This window comes from Dendrobates tinctorius, unplaced genomic scaffold (assembly GCF_039654945.1).
Source record: "Dendrobates tinctorius isolate UK_male_01 unplaced genomic scaffold, ASM3965494v1 ptg000240l, whole genome shotgun sequence".
Taxonomy (NCBI): domain Eukaryota; kingdom Metazoa; phylum Chordata; class Amphibia; order Anura; family Dendrobatidae; genus Dendrobates; species Dendrobates tinctorius.
Genome location: NW_027361907.1, coordinates 5,832,376 through 5,848,223, shown reverse-complemented (window position 1 = coordinate 5,848,223; position 15,848 = coordinate 5,832,376). Strand labels below are relative to the sequence as shown.

Genomic DNA, 15,848 nt, shown 5'->3' with positions numbered 1-15,848 from the left:
ATGGTATTTGCTTATTATGTTTTTAGCTTGGGTTTTTGTTTGTTTAATGGCCGTTGTGAACATGTGCTTACATGCTATATTCCAATTCATCTCTTTAGGTTTCGTGTAAACAACATGCCTACAAGTGTGAATATTTGGCTTTCTTTTTATTCAAGTTAAATAGTTTCCTCTGGTGAACAGAAATCTTCCAGTCTGACCACAGATTCTCAGTGGGATTAATGCCTGGGTTTTGATTAGGCCACTCCAAAACATTTAGGGTATGTGCACACGCTGCGGATTTTGCTGCGGATCCGCAGCGGTTTTGGCCCTGTAGTACCATTATAACCTATGGAAATCAAAAACCGCGGTGCAGACGATGCGGGTTTTTCCGTGCGGATTTCCTGCGGTTTCCAAACCGCAGAAAGAATTGACATGTCAATTCTTTCTGCAGATTCCGCAGTGGTTTACCTTCTCCTCCATTGCAGAGATGATAAACCGCAGGGCAAAACCGCAGGCTAATCCGCAGATAAACCGCAGGTCAAACCTGCGGATTTTGCAAATTCCGCGTGGATCAATCCGCAGACCAATCCACAGCGTGTGCATACACCCTTACACATTTTCCCGTAAACAACTCGAGTGTTGCTTTAGCAGTATGCTTTGGGTCATTGTCTTGTTGGAAGGTGAACCTCTGTATCTGTCTCAAATTACTGACAGACTGAAACACGTTTTGCTCAAGAATATCCCTGTATTTCGCACTATCCCTCTTCCCCTCAACTCAGACCATTTTCCCTGTCCCTCCTGATGAAAAACATCTCCACAACGAGATACTGCCACCAACATGTTTCTGTCATGCTGTGATGGTCTTAGATTATGGAAGCGGGGTCTCAAACTATCCCTGGAACTGAGACCCAACTATCCCTTTCCCAGGGGTACTCTTGAGGTCTCCAACCTCACTATGCTCCTGTTAATCCCTGGTCTGTCCCCTCCCCCAACCCATGGAGCATGGGACAGAAATGTAATGTGAAGAAGACACACCAGACAAAACAGTTACAACAGAAACCCTCTATCATACAAATGCACCAGCCAACAGTAAAGAGGAAAATGGGGGCAGGGAGGAATAAACAAAACAGGAAACAGGGACCAGGAGATAACCACACATGTACAACAGAGCACCTCTCCAAAACACCTTAGTGTAAGCACACCGCACAGGATGCCAAATCTCCAATAGCAACAATTAACTCCTTTTCAGCGCAATGTCTCCTAAGGGCAAGGAAGCAGAGCTTTCACTGGAAACACGAAAAGGGTCTGGCCAGGTTTTATAGAAAGAGTAAACGACCAGATAAGAAGCAGCTGAAATGGAGCTGCATCTATCTGACCAGCATATAAAGGACTGTTAACCTCTTCAGCACCAAAAGAAGCCAAATTCATTTAATATGGGATGCAAACACACACGAAATGGAAGATCTGCAATTCACATTACCCAGTGATCTTCTACCCCCAGATCTCTGAGGTTGGCATGACAAACTCATGACAGTAGCCCCCCTTTCTATGAGGGGTCTAAGGACCCTCGTGGATGGGTATACCCGGATGGGCCAAATGAATTGACTATATCAACCTACCGGCATTCACCTCAAATGCCAGCACCCACGTCCTTTCCTTCTGACCATATTCTTTCTAATATATCAGGTACTGTACAGATCGGTGAGCCATACAGGAATCAATTATTTTCACTACCTGAAATTCTAATTTGCCATCAGCAATAAGCAGCGGTGGTAAAGATGACGATTCCACAGGTGCAACAAATTTTTTGAGCAAAGACCAATGAAAAACATTATGGATCTTGAGAGTCTGCAGAAGCTAGAGATGAAAAGCTACAGGGTTGATTACAGTGACCACCTTATAAGGGCCAATAAATCTATGACCTAATTTCCAAGAAGAAGCTTTCAGTTTAATATTATTGGTGGATACCCATACTAAATCTTTCACCCCAGGTCCAGATACGACAATCATTTCTTATCAGCCATATGTTTGTTTTTGTCCCCCATGATCTTTAAATTATTCTGAACCCCTTCCCACACAGATGAGAGTGAAGAAGACAATTGTTCCTGACAGGAATCCCCATAGACTCATCTTTACTTAAGGTACAGAATTGTGGATGGTAACCACATGCATCAAATATGGCGACTTACCAGATGACTCACTACAATGATTGTATGATGCAAACTTAGCAAGTGGTAGAAAAGAAGACCAATCCTCCTGGTTATCTAACACATAACATCTGAGGTAAGTTTCCAAACTTTGGTTTAGGCATTCAGTCTGGCCATTAGTTTGAGGGTGGAACACATAAGACAAGGATAGATGCATCCCTAAACAATCACAATACGCCCTCCAAAATTTAGATACAAATTGGGTTCCCCGATCTGACACCACATTGGAAGGAACCCTGTGAAGCTTCACGATCTCAGTAAAAAACACCTGAGCCAGTATCTTGGAGAGCAGGTAAAGAAATAAAGTGGGTCATTTTACTAAACTTATCCAACACAACTAAGATAACAGTTTTACCAGAGAACAAAGGAGGATCCCAGGATAAATGAATTTGTGGTCGGTGAGGAATTGTCAATGGCAAAAAAGCCCCAGATGGACGTGTATCTGGGGTCTCAGAGCATGCACAGAAACAACATGAAGACACAAAGTCAACTACATCCTTACCCAACCTTGGTCACCAAAAATGACGAGAAAGGAGGTTCAAGGTCAACTTACTTCCTGGGTGACCAGTCAGAGCCAAGTCCTGAAGCACTAACAATTTCCCTGAAGGATCAGCGGGGGCATCCCCTGAGCCTTTAATACCTCACCCTCAAGTTCAGAACACACTGCGGAGATGAACACCCCTTCTTGCAAAATAGGGAAAGCATCGTCAGTACTCCCAGCCCCAGAGAAGCTCAGAGATTTGAGAGAGCTCAGAGAGCTCAGTATTTGCTTTAACATTCTTAATCTCAAGACAGTCATACACATGATGAGAAGGCATTTATTTACACCCCATTTCAGAGAACACTTCCTCAAAATCCGACTGGAATGATGGAATGCTTTTAGTGGAGACACTAGAGATAGTAGCACCTAGGCAATTATTTATGCAAAAATCACTCCACTTAATAATCTGTCTGGCCTGCCAGTCTGGGACTGGATAATGTTCAATCAACCAGGGAAGACCCAGTACAATAGGAGTAGTGAGACTTTTCAGGCTATAGCAAGAAATGAGCTCCCTGTGAAGAGCCCCTACGTGCAGGTTCATGCCATGCTCTACTTGCATATGATTTCCCTGACTGAAAGGCACAGAGTTAATTGCAGGTATGGGGATGGGCTTCAACAGAGTACTACAAGAAGACCAAGGTCCCATGCGATCCGAGAATCCAGCATATTGGCTCCCACACCACTAACCAAGAGAATGAATATTTTCTCAGTTTTTATACTAATAACCACTTCTGCAGGTAAGAAAAACTGAGATACACATGCAGAGGAGATATATACACAAATGTTGCTAGTCTCCATACAACTTGGGATAAGAAGTTTTCCCATGGCTTTTTTGTGCTTTGGGTAAAGAAGAACGGAGCCCAATGAAATGCCCCCACAGAAAAAAATACAATATCATTTTGCGATGAACTGTAAGAGAATCATACTGATGATAGGTCCCTATTAACTGCATATGTTCTTCAGAGCACACAGGGAGAACCTCGGTTTTAGGGAGTACCAAGAAGGGCGAAGTCAAAACAGGTCCACCAATGAGGCATCTATCAATGCATATGGCCAGAGACAAAGTATCCTCCAATGACTCAGGAGTCTTGTAAAGCACTAGTGTATCTTTTAGTCTTTCAGACAGACCCTGACAAAATTGACACCTAAGAGCAGGATCGTTCCACCGGTTGTGTCAGTGGTCCATCTACGGAACTCTGAGCAGAATTCCTCTGCCGGCAGGTCTCCCTGCTGGAGCTTATGTAACTTAGACTCAGCAAGGGAGAAACAGTCCGGATCATCATACATAAGGCCTAGGGCCTCAAAAAAAATCAACCAACCAAAGAGACAGTGAGTCCGCTGAAAGTGAAAAGGCCTAGGATTGAGGACCTCCATAAAGGACAGAAATAGCAATTCCAACCTGTTGCTCCTCATTCCCAGATGAACGAGGACAAAGCCTGAATACAGCTTGCAGGCTGTAAATTAAACCCGTCCCATGGAAAACCTATCTGGCATGGCCACCTTGGGTTCCGGTTCAGCCTGACTTCCCACCAGACCAACAGTCTGCTGCTGAGAAACTCTAGATTTCTGATCTGACACTTCAAGCGACAGGCCCTGCAATTGTTTGGCAATGTTTACAATGGGATCCATATCAAGATACAAAATGCTTGGGCCAGTGAAAATGTCAGCTGTGATGGTCTTAGGTAGCGGAGAGGGGCCTCAAAGTTTCCCTGTAACTAACTGGGACCCTATCTATCCCTGTCCCCGGAGTGCTCTTGATGGTAGAGAGGCCTGAGTCTCCGACATCACTATGCTCCTGTTAATCCCTGGTCTGTCTTCTACCCCACTCCATGAAGCCTGGAACAGAAATGTAATGTGAACAAGACACACAAAACAAAACGAAGTAAAAAATCCAGCGTGGAAGCAGGTGAATATAAACATCTAAAATTTACTGAAAAATCAATTCCATAAAATTAGGGTTTGTGCGGTTCTTGTCACTGTGGATACAACCAACGCATTTCAGCCTTAGCAAGCCTTATTCATGGTTGTCAGACAGTATGAATTGGTGTTGCTCTGAACTGGTATAGGTGCATTAGGAGAGAAATTAGGGGCATGGGTTGACCATTATTTACACCCTCTGGTTGTTGATACGTCCAGCTTTATTAGGGATACCAAATTTGTGGCAGGTATTTTTAATGATTTTTTTACGGGAAAAAATTATAGTTGGCTAGCATGTGATGTGATAGGGTTGTACCCTTCTATTCCACACCACATTGCTATCGATTGTCTATCTTATCATTTAGACACATTTAGTTCATATGATGTCGCAACTAAAGATTTTTTGATATCTTCTACTAATTTTCTTTTGATTCATAACTACTTTAGCTTTGATGGTTGTTTTTTCCTGCAAAAAAGTGGTGTGAGCATGGGGGCTAAATTCTCTCCGGTTTTAGCCAACCTAGTAATGTCCAGATGGGAAGAACTTTAGTAAATCCCTTTAGTAAATCTATCATGTGGTATGGTAGATTCATAAATGACCTGCTTTTTGTATGGGGGCACACAATCAGAGGCAGTAGCAATTGTGGATTACATTAATCATAACAATTTAAATCTTAAATTAACACATTTTTTCGATATCCATAATATATTTTTTGGGGATTTGAAACTGCAGGCTGATTGTGACATGAAAAGGGTTAATATTGCTCCATTTAGGAAACCCACGGCCAGTAATACTATTTTAGCAGCTCACTCGTGCCATCCACCACATGTCAAATAATAATAATAATAAATTTTATTTCTATAGCGCCGACATATTCCGCAGCATTTTACATTTCAGAGGGGACAGACAATAGACATTACAGCATAACAATAATCACAGATTATAACAAATACCAAGAGGAATGAGGGCCCTGCTCGCAAGCTTACAGTCTATGAGGAAAGAGGTAGACACGAAAGGTGGGTGGTAACAGTTGCCCTGATTGTATGGACCATCCATAATGTTAAGTGTGTAACAGTACAGACACAGAGGGATAATGGATGCATAAAGCATGTGGGAACATGATGCTAGGAACCTGGTTATGGTAAAACTTTTGGCCGTGCCACACAGGGATAGATTAGGTTAATGTGTTGAGGCGATAGGCCAGTCTGAATAAATGCGTTTTCAGGGCACGCTTAAAATTGTGGGGATTGGGGACAAATCGTATTGACCTGGGAAGTGCATTCCAAAGAATTGGCACAGCACGTGTAAAGTCTTGGAGACGGGAGTGGGAGGTTCTGATTATTGAGGATGCTAACCTCAGGTCATCAGAAGAATGGAGGGCGTGGGTAGGGTGGTATACTGAAACAAGGGAGGAGATGTAGGGTGGTGCTGAGCGATGGAGGGATTTGTGGGTGAGGGTAATAAGTTTATACTGAATTCTGGAGTGGATGGGTAGCCAGTGTAATGACTGGCACAAGTTAGAGGCATCGGTGTAACGATTGGTGAGGAATATGATCCTGGCTGCAGCATTCAAGACAGATTGGAGAGGGGAGAGTTTGGTAAGAGGGAGACCGATGAGAAGAGAGTTACAATAGTCGAGACGAGAATGAATAAGAGAAACAGTAAGAGTTTTTGCAGAGTCAAAAGTAACAAAAGGCCGAATTCTAGAAATGTTTTTGAGGTGCAGATGACAAGAGTGAGTCAGTGATCGAATGTGGGGAGCAAAGGAAAGCTCGGAGTCAAGTATGACCCCAAGACAGCGGGCATGTTGCTGGGGAGTAATAGTGGAACCACACACAGAAATGGCAGTCGGGTATAGGTACATTAGTAGAGGGAGGAAACACAAAGAGTTCAGTCTTTGACAGGTTCCGTTTCAGATATAGTGAGGATGTGACGAGTGTCAGCTTATGCTGAGTCGTTTTCCTTTTTAGAGTGGACCCTCTGGGCCGTGGCACCCACCCACCTAGGGTGAACTGACCTAGTGAGAATCCACCCCCTATACAGGGAGTGTCAGGGGCAGGACCATGGGGGTGAGCCACCACAGCAGCTGGACCAGACGGCTGGCTCAGAAAGACACTATTGAGTGTCTGGCAACAGGACGAACAGGATGCAAAACACAAAGTGAAGTCACAGGGTTTCTTCAGCAAACGTGGTTACACACTTTATTCAGGTGCAAGGCATAAACAGGGAATCAGGTGCAGGGCACAAACGGTGAAACACGGCAAGGTGCGTGCAAAGGCACGCCAAATGTTCCAGACATAACATGTGCAGAAAACATACCAGGATCCAGGGCAGGGTACGTGTTAGGGTTCACACCAGAGTTCCTAGGAAGGATGCGTGCTAGGACACGCTAGAGTCCAAGACAAGGTGCGTGCTAGGAAACTCGCCAGAGTCCAAGGCAGAGTGCGTGCAAGGAGACACGCCGAGGTCCAAGACATGGTACGTGCAAGATGGTAGGGAGAAAGGCAAGCTGGCATCGGACTCCGGACATCTGGCAATGATCGACATGATCAGGGCATCAGGCTGCGGACGTCAGCTCCGGACATCAGGCCGCAGTCATCAGGCTTTCGATCTCTTGCAGCGATCAGCAGGTTCTGGGCATCCAGCAGACAAACCAGGGTTCCATGCAAGGAGACAAGACAAGTTAGAGACATGATGCGTGTTAAGGAACACGCCAGGGTCAGATTCAACGATGGAGGCCTGTGCGTGCAGAGGGACACGCCAGGGTCAGGCGAGGCAGAGTCCTGCGCGTGCAGAGAGGCACGCCAGGGTCAGGCTACACAGAGTCCTGCGCATGCAGAGAGGCAAGCCAGGGTCAGGCGAGGCAGAATCCTGCGCGTGCAGAGAGGCAAGCCAGGGTCAGGCGAGGCTGAGTCCTGCGCGTGCAGAGAGGCACGCCAGGGTCAGGCGAGACAAAGTCCTGTGGGTGCAGAGAGGCACGCCAGGGTCAGGGTTCAAGGACAGGGTTAGGACCTGAGCGTGCAAGAGGGCACGGCAAGGTACATGGCAAGACCTGCGCCTACTTTTACAGAAACACGGGGAGGTATGCCAAGGGGCAGGTGAGGACCTGTGCATGCTTTAGAGAGCATGTGGAGCGCAGTGCAGAAACAGCATGAGGTGCAAGGGAGCACAGAGAGCATGGCTGGTGCACTGGCTAGCTGATTGGGCTGTGGCACTGACAGATGGGCAAGACTCCAACGAACCCGGCTGAGGCATGGCAGGCAACACAGCTGTCACTGACTGATGAGCACGGCTGAGGCACAAGCAGGCGGGCACGGCTAGGGTGGGCACAGCTGAGGCACAAACAGGAGGCTAGGAAGGCCAGGTGCATGCAAAGAGCCCACGAAGCAACAAGGTAAGGCGAGACAAGAAACAAGACAGAGCTTAGGCAGAGTACGGAACCAGGAACGGAAGCATAGGCAGAAACACGGAATCAAGTCAGAGCAAAAACAGAGCTAGCAGCGGAGCATAGGCCGAAGCCCAGAGCCGGGCTAAGGCAGAGCCTTGGGACTAGCCTGGAAACATGCAAGAGAGCACAATAGGAAAGAGTCTAGCAGTGAAGGGTAGGCTGAAGCCCAGAGCCGGGCCAAGGCAGAGCCTTGGGACTAGACATGGAAAAGAGCACCAAAAGTAATAGAGGAGGAATGGTGAGTGTGCCAGGGAGCACTACAGAGCACCATAAGAGAGAGCGAGGCAGAGCAAGCAGACAGACCATAGGGAGGAACAATGCAGAGCAAGACAAGGTACGGAACAAGGAACGGAAGCTAGACTGAAGCACAGAATGGAATCAGAGCAAGGAAGGACTACAAGGCAAACCAGAACAGAGACAAAACATGGCACCAGGGACAAACACTAGACGAGACAAGAGACGGAGTACGAGCACGGAGGGTGTGCAGAGACGCACGACAAAGCAAGGTGCAAGGACACAGAATAGAGGGAACGACTCAGCAGACCAAGCAGCCATGCAGGGAAGCAACACAATACTCAGGCCCTGAGCATAGGGAGGGGCAGTCCGATATAGGGCATTAACACCCCCACTTCCGGGTCAGGACCAGGGGAGAACTTCAAGTTCAGATCCTCCAGGATCACAGAGAGCGGTCACATGATCAGAGGTTTCAGACAAGCAGAGATGATTGCAGAACCAGACAATGCTGGAACCCAGGAAAGGTCACATTATCAGGTCATGTGATCAGGGGTTTCAGACATGCAGAGATGATCACAGAAGGCAGAGCAGAAACGCAGGCACCTTGCAGGCCAACAGTCATGAGGTGAGTGTGCACAGTGCTCTAGGGAACATGCAGGATAGTAGACATGAGATGCGTGTGCACACCGCTCCAGTGGTCATGAGGCAAAACAGATGTGGCGGACATACAGTAACAGACATGGCGAGCATGAGAGAGGACATGATGTTAGACACAGCGTTTAGACAATCGCCGGTGTTTTCTAGAAAGGCAGGCGTGATGTCAGGAGAAGAAGCGTATAATTGGGTGTCATCAGCATAGAGATGGTACTGGAAACCAAATTTACTGATTGTTTGACCAATAGGGGCAGTGTACAAGGAGAAGAGGAGGGGGCCTAGAACCGATCCTTGAGGAACCCCAACAGTAAGGGGAAGATGAGAGGAGGAGGAGTCAGCAAAAGATACAGTAAAGGAGCGGTCAGAGAGATAGGAGGAAAACCAGGAGAGAACGGTGTCCTTGATCCCGAAGGAGTGGAGCATAGTGAGGAGGAGCTGATGATCCACCTTGTCGAATGCTGCAGAGAGATCCAAGAGAATTAGCATGGAGTAATGACCATTTGATTTAGCTGTTAGTAGATCATTAGAGACTTTAGTGAGGGCAGTTTCAGTAGAGTGTGAAGAGCAGAAACCAGATTGGAGAGGGTCCAGAAGAGAGTTATCAAAGAGATAGCGGATAAGACGGGAGTGGACCAGGCGTTTCAGGAGTTTAGAGATGAAGGGAAGATTAGAGACAGGTCTATAGTTAGCGGCACAGTTTTGGTCGAGAGATGTTCTTTATGTAGTGGATGTATGATGGCATGCTTAAATGAGGAGGGAAAGATACCAGAAGAGAGAGAGAGGTTAAATATTTTAGTTAGAGGTGAGGGGTGACAGCAGGGGAAAGGGACTGGAAGAGATGTGACAGAAATGGGTCACTGGTGTAAGTGGTTGGGCGAGAAGATGCAAGGAGCCTGCTTACTTCTTCTTCTGTGACTGGTTCAAAATCAGAGAGTGAGCTAGATGCAGTGGGGGAGGCAGGACAGTGCATGGTATGAGGTGATTGGGAGATAATTTCCTATCGAATCTGGTCAATTTTTTCTTTGAAGTAATTGGCCAGATCATCAGCTCAGAGCTCCGTGGTTGGGGCCTGTACTCTTGGGTTGAGTAGAGAATGAACAGTGTCAAAGAGATGTTTTGGGTTATTGGACAGTGAGGTGATGAGGGTGTTTAAATAGGTTTGTTTGGAGAGGTGAAGAGCAGTGTTGTATCTTCTAAGCATAAACTTATAATGGATGAAATCTACGTGTAGATTGGATTTTCTCCACAGACGTTCGGCGCACCTAGAGCACCGCTGCAGGAAACGTGTTTGCAGGGTGTGCCAGGGTTGTCACCGTCTGTGTTGTGGTGTTCTATTTATAGGGGGTGCAAATTCATCCAGGGCACTTTGAAGTGTTTCATTGTAATGCTTCAATGCAGAATCAGGACATGAGAGGGAGGAGATAGGGGCCAATGAAGACATACCGTTTGGTGAACTTACTAGAATAAAGCATAATTGCTCTGATCATGTTATTTTTGAATGTAAAAATACCCTTGATAGATGATCTAAGAGAGGTTACCCGGACTGGTCTTTGAAAAAAGCTAAAGCCAGAATCAATAAAATTGATTGTAAAACATTATTGTATAAATCTAAAAATGAGACCAACAATTATTTTTCTGGCATTACCTTTTCAACAGAATACAGCCCTCAATTTAATGACATTGTTGGTATCATTAAAAAATATTTAACAACTTTAAATCAGGACACTAAACTTAGAGAGATCCTTAGCGATGATGTTAGATTTGTAGCTAAAAAGCTCCTACCTTGGGGTCTTTATTGTCACCTAGTCTTTTTTGGGGGCAACGCATCTGCATCACATATACAAGGTAAAAAAAACCTGGCTGAGCATACAAGGTTTTTTGGATGAGGGACTAAACAATGCATTGCTTGCCATTATGTTAATAAAACTGATAAATTTCAATCTGTATATAATTCTAATACATATCGTATTCATGATTTCATTTATTGCAATGATACTTATGTTATCTATCTCATAGAATCTGTTTTTCTCAAATTGCAATACATTGGTTGTACTACTTGCGCGTTAAAAACTAGGATTAGGCTACTTTCACACATCAGTTTTTGTGCATCAGGCGCGATGTGGCGAAAAGTGTGAAAACCGGATCCGGCGCCTGTTGCCACCGGATCCGGTTTTTTCCCCATAGAGTTTCATTATTGCCGCATTGCGCCGGATGCCTATGCGGCGTATCCGGTTTTTGCTGGATCCGGCAAAAACAGCCGGTCCGGGGTCTGGAAAAAACGTTACATGTAACGTTTTTTGTCTGCGGTAAAAAACCGGGAGACGCCGGATCCGGCGACATACGGTTTTTTTTATAATGGTAGTCTATGTTCGCCGGATCCGGCGGCATCCGGTTTTTGCCTGATTCCGGCGCCGGATCCGGTTTTTGCACTGAGCATGCTCCAAAAAGTATCAAATTTGGGGAAAAACACCTGCCAATCTCCACCCACCCTATAGGAAAGGCAGAGAGAGGGCATTAATCACCCTTAAATACAGAGGAGAAAGAGCTACTGGAGACACACACAGCCACTGGATTCTGCCACATATACACCAGCCAGACAGACATCCAGCAACCAACTGGATTTTTGACAGCCATCCACTATTGGACCTCCAGCGAGCAGGAGTTTGAGTGTGAGTATAAACATTTTCTTGCAAGCATAGGTTTTCGTTTTGTCTGTGTGACTGCCGATACCTGCGCACCCATCCCCGTCACAGCCAGCAACTGTCTTGCCGCCTTCCCAGATAAACTTGTCACCACCATGACCCCCACAACCGCCACTTGAACCCTCTGCCGCAGAACCCCCATCACTGCTGTCACTGCTAGCCACCACGCTGGAGTCCCATGCTGTACCTGCTGCTGCCTGCCCAGCATGTATATGTATATATACACACACACACATGTATGTTGTTCATACATTGTACTATTGTTTTTAAAAAGTTTCAGGTGTGGTCATCAGTGTGGGGGGGATTCTAATTATGAAGGACAGTGTGAAGTAGTTTGCGTGGGTGGGTGTGTGAATTTATGTGTAAATACTGTAGGGGGAGGTACTGTATATACTCGTGTATATGCCAAGATGTTAGGCCCATTTTTGGTGCTAAAAGTCCCCCTCTTGGCTTATACACGGGTCATCTCCCTGTGGGTCAGAGGGGGAGCAGGGGTGTCACAGATCATCCTGCTGTCATATCTGTAGCCTTGCTTGCTTCTCCACTGTCTCCCTTCCTGTCTTCAGTGGTAACGTTACCATTCCTGAATCTGTGCGTTGCAAGCATAGTGATATCCACCTTTCCTGGGTCCATTGCTGCTCCCTGCGGTCTCTGCTGCATCCTCAGTGGGTGCGTTGATGTGAGAAGTGCGTGTCCCCCTCTGCTGGATGAACAGTCACTGACACAAGAAGTGGCAGACAGGGGCGATGGACCCACAATAGGTTTTTGTTTTTTTTTTGGCATATGGGGGCATATTCTATGGAACAGCATATGGGGCCATAGTGTATGGGTTACACACTGGGCTTATGTGTTCCCAATTTTTGGGCCGGTGCGGCTTATACACGAGTATATACATAGTAATTTTGCGATGGTTTGTTGTCCAAGCTGCATTTTATAGCATGGTGAGAGTGGAATTCAAAAAATCTTATTTTTTACTATTTTTGTTGTTTTGTTTGATTGTAAAAATAAATGTTGCACACAGCACAAATCTAAACTACATCGTGCTTTTTTCATGCAGGAACTTGCCCAGGACACTACTGCAAAATCCTAATTTGCAACTCATATTGTAAGTATACAGGCCTGAAAGCTTTGAATATGGTTAGTGTTGTAGGTAACAATTGTTTTCATTAAAGAATTTCAGCCAGACATGTCTTCTTCTGGGAGCCCTCCCTCACATCGCCAGCGAAATGAGGTATTTTTTTTTTTTTATTATTGCCAGAACATTCTTGGTACACATAACCCTATATATGCATTCTTGTTTAATAGGAAGCTGAACCAGAGGGTCTCTCAGAAGGAGACGGGCGTAGCGGAGAAATGCCTGGAGTGGGCTCCCCGCATGTAAGTATCTTTGCATTAATTGCACTAAAACATGTTCTTACACATCACTGGACCTAAAAACAAGATCAACATAACAGCATTTAATTTTCCTTTTCTTCTTTTTTTTTTTCATTATAGGCTTCTGAATCTGTGGCTCGTCCGAGAGTTCCTCAAAGTGCCTCCCAGAGTCGTCGGCAACCACGCCGGGGCGGTCGCCATAGAGTAAGGTTTTTTTTTTTTAGGACTTTTATAAGGTTTGTACATAATGCTGTGATTGTTATGTTTACCTTTTTTGTCTTTAAACAGGCTTCACAGCGTGCTCACGATTCCGACAGTGAGGATGTGGCTATTGATGTGGACCTCTTGATTGATATGGTGAGAGATCGTGAGCCGCTCTGGAATATGGCGGACCGCTTCCATGCAGATGCTTGTGTTACTAGACGACTCTGGGAGGACGTGTGCCAGGCTGTGCTATCTAACTGGGAGGAACTCCATTCTCGGGCACAGAAAGAACAGCGTAAGTATTCACATTTCAGTAATGTTTCCGGATGTATTGTGCTTGATCCTAATCATTTTGTGTTTTCAATTTTCAGGGGAAAGAGTTCAGTTGCGGTGGCGGTCAATGCGGGATCGCTTCAAGAAGGAGTTCAACAAAGAGATGCAGGCTCCCAGCGGATCAAGAGGACGCAGGAGCCGCTATAAGTATTCTGAGGCCCTGTCATTCCTGAAATCAACTATGGTGACAAGAAGGTAAACATTCCTACCAGAAGTGACTAAATAAAAAATGGTCAAATGTGTAATCTTTTTTTTGGCAGCCAGGGCTAATGAATATCATGATATTAATGTCTATTTTTTTCTACTTTTTTCAACAGCACCTTCAGCAGCACGCGGGAGCCTGCATTGAACCCTTCTGGAGCGATCCCCCAGGAGGCCGCCACCATGGACCACAACATACCCAACCCCTCTGCACCCTCCCTGCCTTCCCTTGTGTGTGATCCCTCAGCCCCATCCACCTCTGCTGGAGCATCTGTGCAGGCTTCATTACATGAAGCTGCTGTTGACGAGGTAGGCTTTCCTTTACCTCACCCCTCTGACACAGCTGCCCTCTATAGAACACCTTTGAGTTCTGGGCGGCTGCGTCAGCGGGGTCAGGAAAAGCAGTTGGCTGCAGAGTTTATGAATCTACATGCATCCTTTCAAAACACTATGAAAGTCATGACCCAGCAAATGTCTGCTGGGTTCAATCTTGTTACTAGAGAGGTGCTTGATTTAGGCACGCGTGTTGAAAGGATGCATCTAGATGCAAATAAAGCGCCGCATCATTCTTTTTTCAAAGCTGTGATTGAGCGGCTGGACAACCTAACTCCTGAACAGCAGCTACATGTAATGCAAGCCTGCCAGGTGGCCTTAGCACAGGTGACATCAGCAGCCCCTCCAACAGGCCCAGTAGTTGCTCCAGGCCCGGTCCTTCCTACCCCTCCTGTACCATACCATTTTACCCAGTACCAACCTCCTGCCCCTTTCCAGTCTGCTTCCCCGTACCAGTTCCCAACTGCATCCGTGCCTACACTCCCTTCCCAACCTACACTCCCTTCCCAACCTACACTCCCTTCCCAACCTACACTCCCTTCCCAATACATCCAGTCTCCTTCCACATCCCAAATTCAAGCGTCCTTCACCCACAGTTTAGTTTCCCCCCGTCTATTGTTTTCTCCACTCCTTCATCAGCTTTATCCACCCCTTCACCTTCTTTCTCCATTCCTATACCTTGTCCTTTGCTATCTGACCCCTCACATACTACATCCTCCCACAACACCCCTGTTGAAGTGGTCCAAACTGAGAGCCCCTCCAATACTATTTCCGCTACACATTACACCAATCTTTAATGTGTTTTGTTGTTACCAATAAAAAAGTTTTATTACAAAAATATAAAAGAAAAAATTCCAGCTAAAGCTGATAAAAATAAAAAAAAATTTTCAGTCTGTCAAATGTTTTTGTTTGTTTTACTGTTAATATAACATGTCGATGTATAAAACTCAATGAGTGTGTGTGTGTGAGTGATTGTGCGAGAGTAGGTGTGTGTGAGTATGTGAATGTATGGGAGTGTGTGTACAAGAACATGTATGAGTAATTACATACGTGTGTGGCGGTGGGGGGAGGCCTGCTGGTGGGCAGTACTGTGGAAGGTCCTTGGATACCGCTTTATAGCCCCTATATTATTTTCTACACACCACACTACATGATTTAGTAGAAAGTTTTTAACTAAATGATAATTTTTGTTCAATTTTAAAAGAGCTTTGTCAGGAATTTAAAAAATGGGAATATTTTGGTACAAAAAATAGGTAGTAAAACAATATAGAATACTGATACAAAGGTACTAATACTTTACCAAAATTGAAGGGTACAGTAACTTAAACCACAGAAATGGTTTGGTACAACAAGGTTAAAAATTGGTTTTAACATCTCAAACCATGTCATCCTGCCATTCAACTCTACCTTCAGGTGACATAAAGTACTCGGCAAATGTGTCCCTCATTCTGGACACTGCTAGAGTACTTCGCACATTAACACTGCGATAATCATTCAATGTGGTTTCAACATCATTGTCTTCGATGGCAATCTGTTCCTTACTAATAACCAAATTGTGTAGCACAACACATGCTTTTACCACCTCATCCACATTTTCTGTTTTCAAGTTAATTGCGGTCAACAGTACTCTCCATTTAGCGGTAAGAATTCCAAACGAACACTCCACCATCCTCCGTGCTCGTGTCAGGCGATAGTTGAACACTCTTTTTGTTGGTGTCAA

General features: G+C 45.5%; 1 protein-coding gene across 1 annotated transcript; it reads left to right on the top strand.

Moving 5' to 3' along the window:
* The first annotated feature begins 3,163 nt into the window (after positions 1-3,163).
* On the top strand, positions 3,164-15,124 carry LOC141060568 (uncharacterized). Its single transcript, XM_073556863.1, has 7 exons — positions 3,164-3,464; positions 12,856-12,914; positions 12,989-13,060; positions 13,178-13,556; positions 13,633-13,789; positions 13,912-14,745; positions 15,115-15,124. The coding sequence occupies exons 1-7, from the start codon at positions 3,164-3,166 to the stop codon at positions 15,122-15,124; spliced, it is 1,812 nt and encodes a 603-aa protein (XP_073412964.1).
* The last annotated feature ends 724 nt before the right edge of the window (positions 15,125-15,848 follow it).

What these genes read in the sequence shown, in the direction of transcription:
- LOC141060568 (XM_073556863.1), top strand. Translation starts at nt 3,164, where the DNA reads ATGTTCAATCAACCAGGGAAGACCCAGTACAATAGGAGTAGTGAGACT. An exon ending in CACATCGCCAGCGAAATGAG is followed by an intron (nt 12,915 to 12,988) that starts GTATTTTTTTTT and finishes CTTGTTTAATAG; the next exon opens with GAAGCTGAACCAGAGGGTCT. An exon ending in TCGGGCACAGAAAGAACAGC is followed by an intron (nt 13,557 to 13,632) that starts GTAAGTATTCAC and finishes TTCAATTTTCAG; the next exon opens with GGGAAAGAGTTCAGTTGCGG.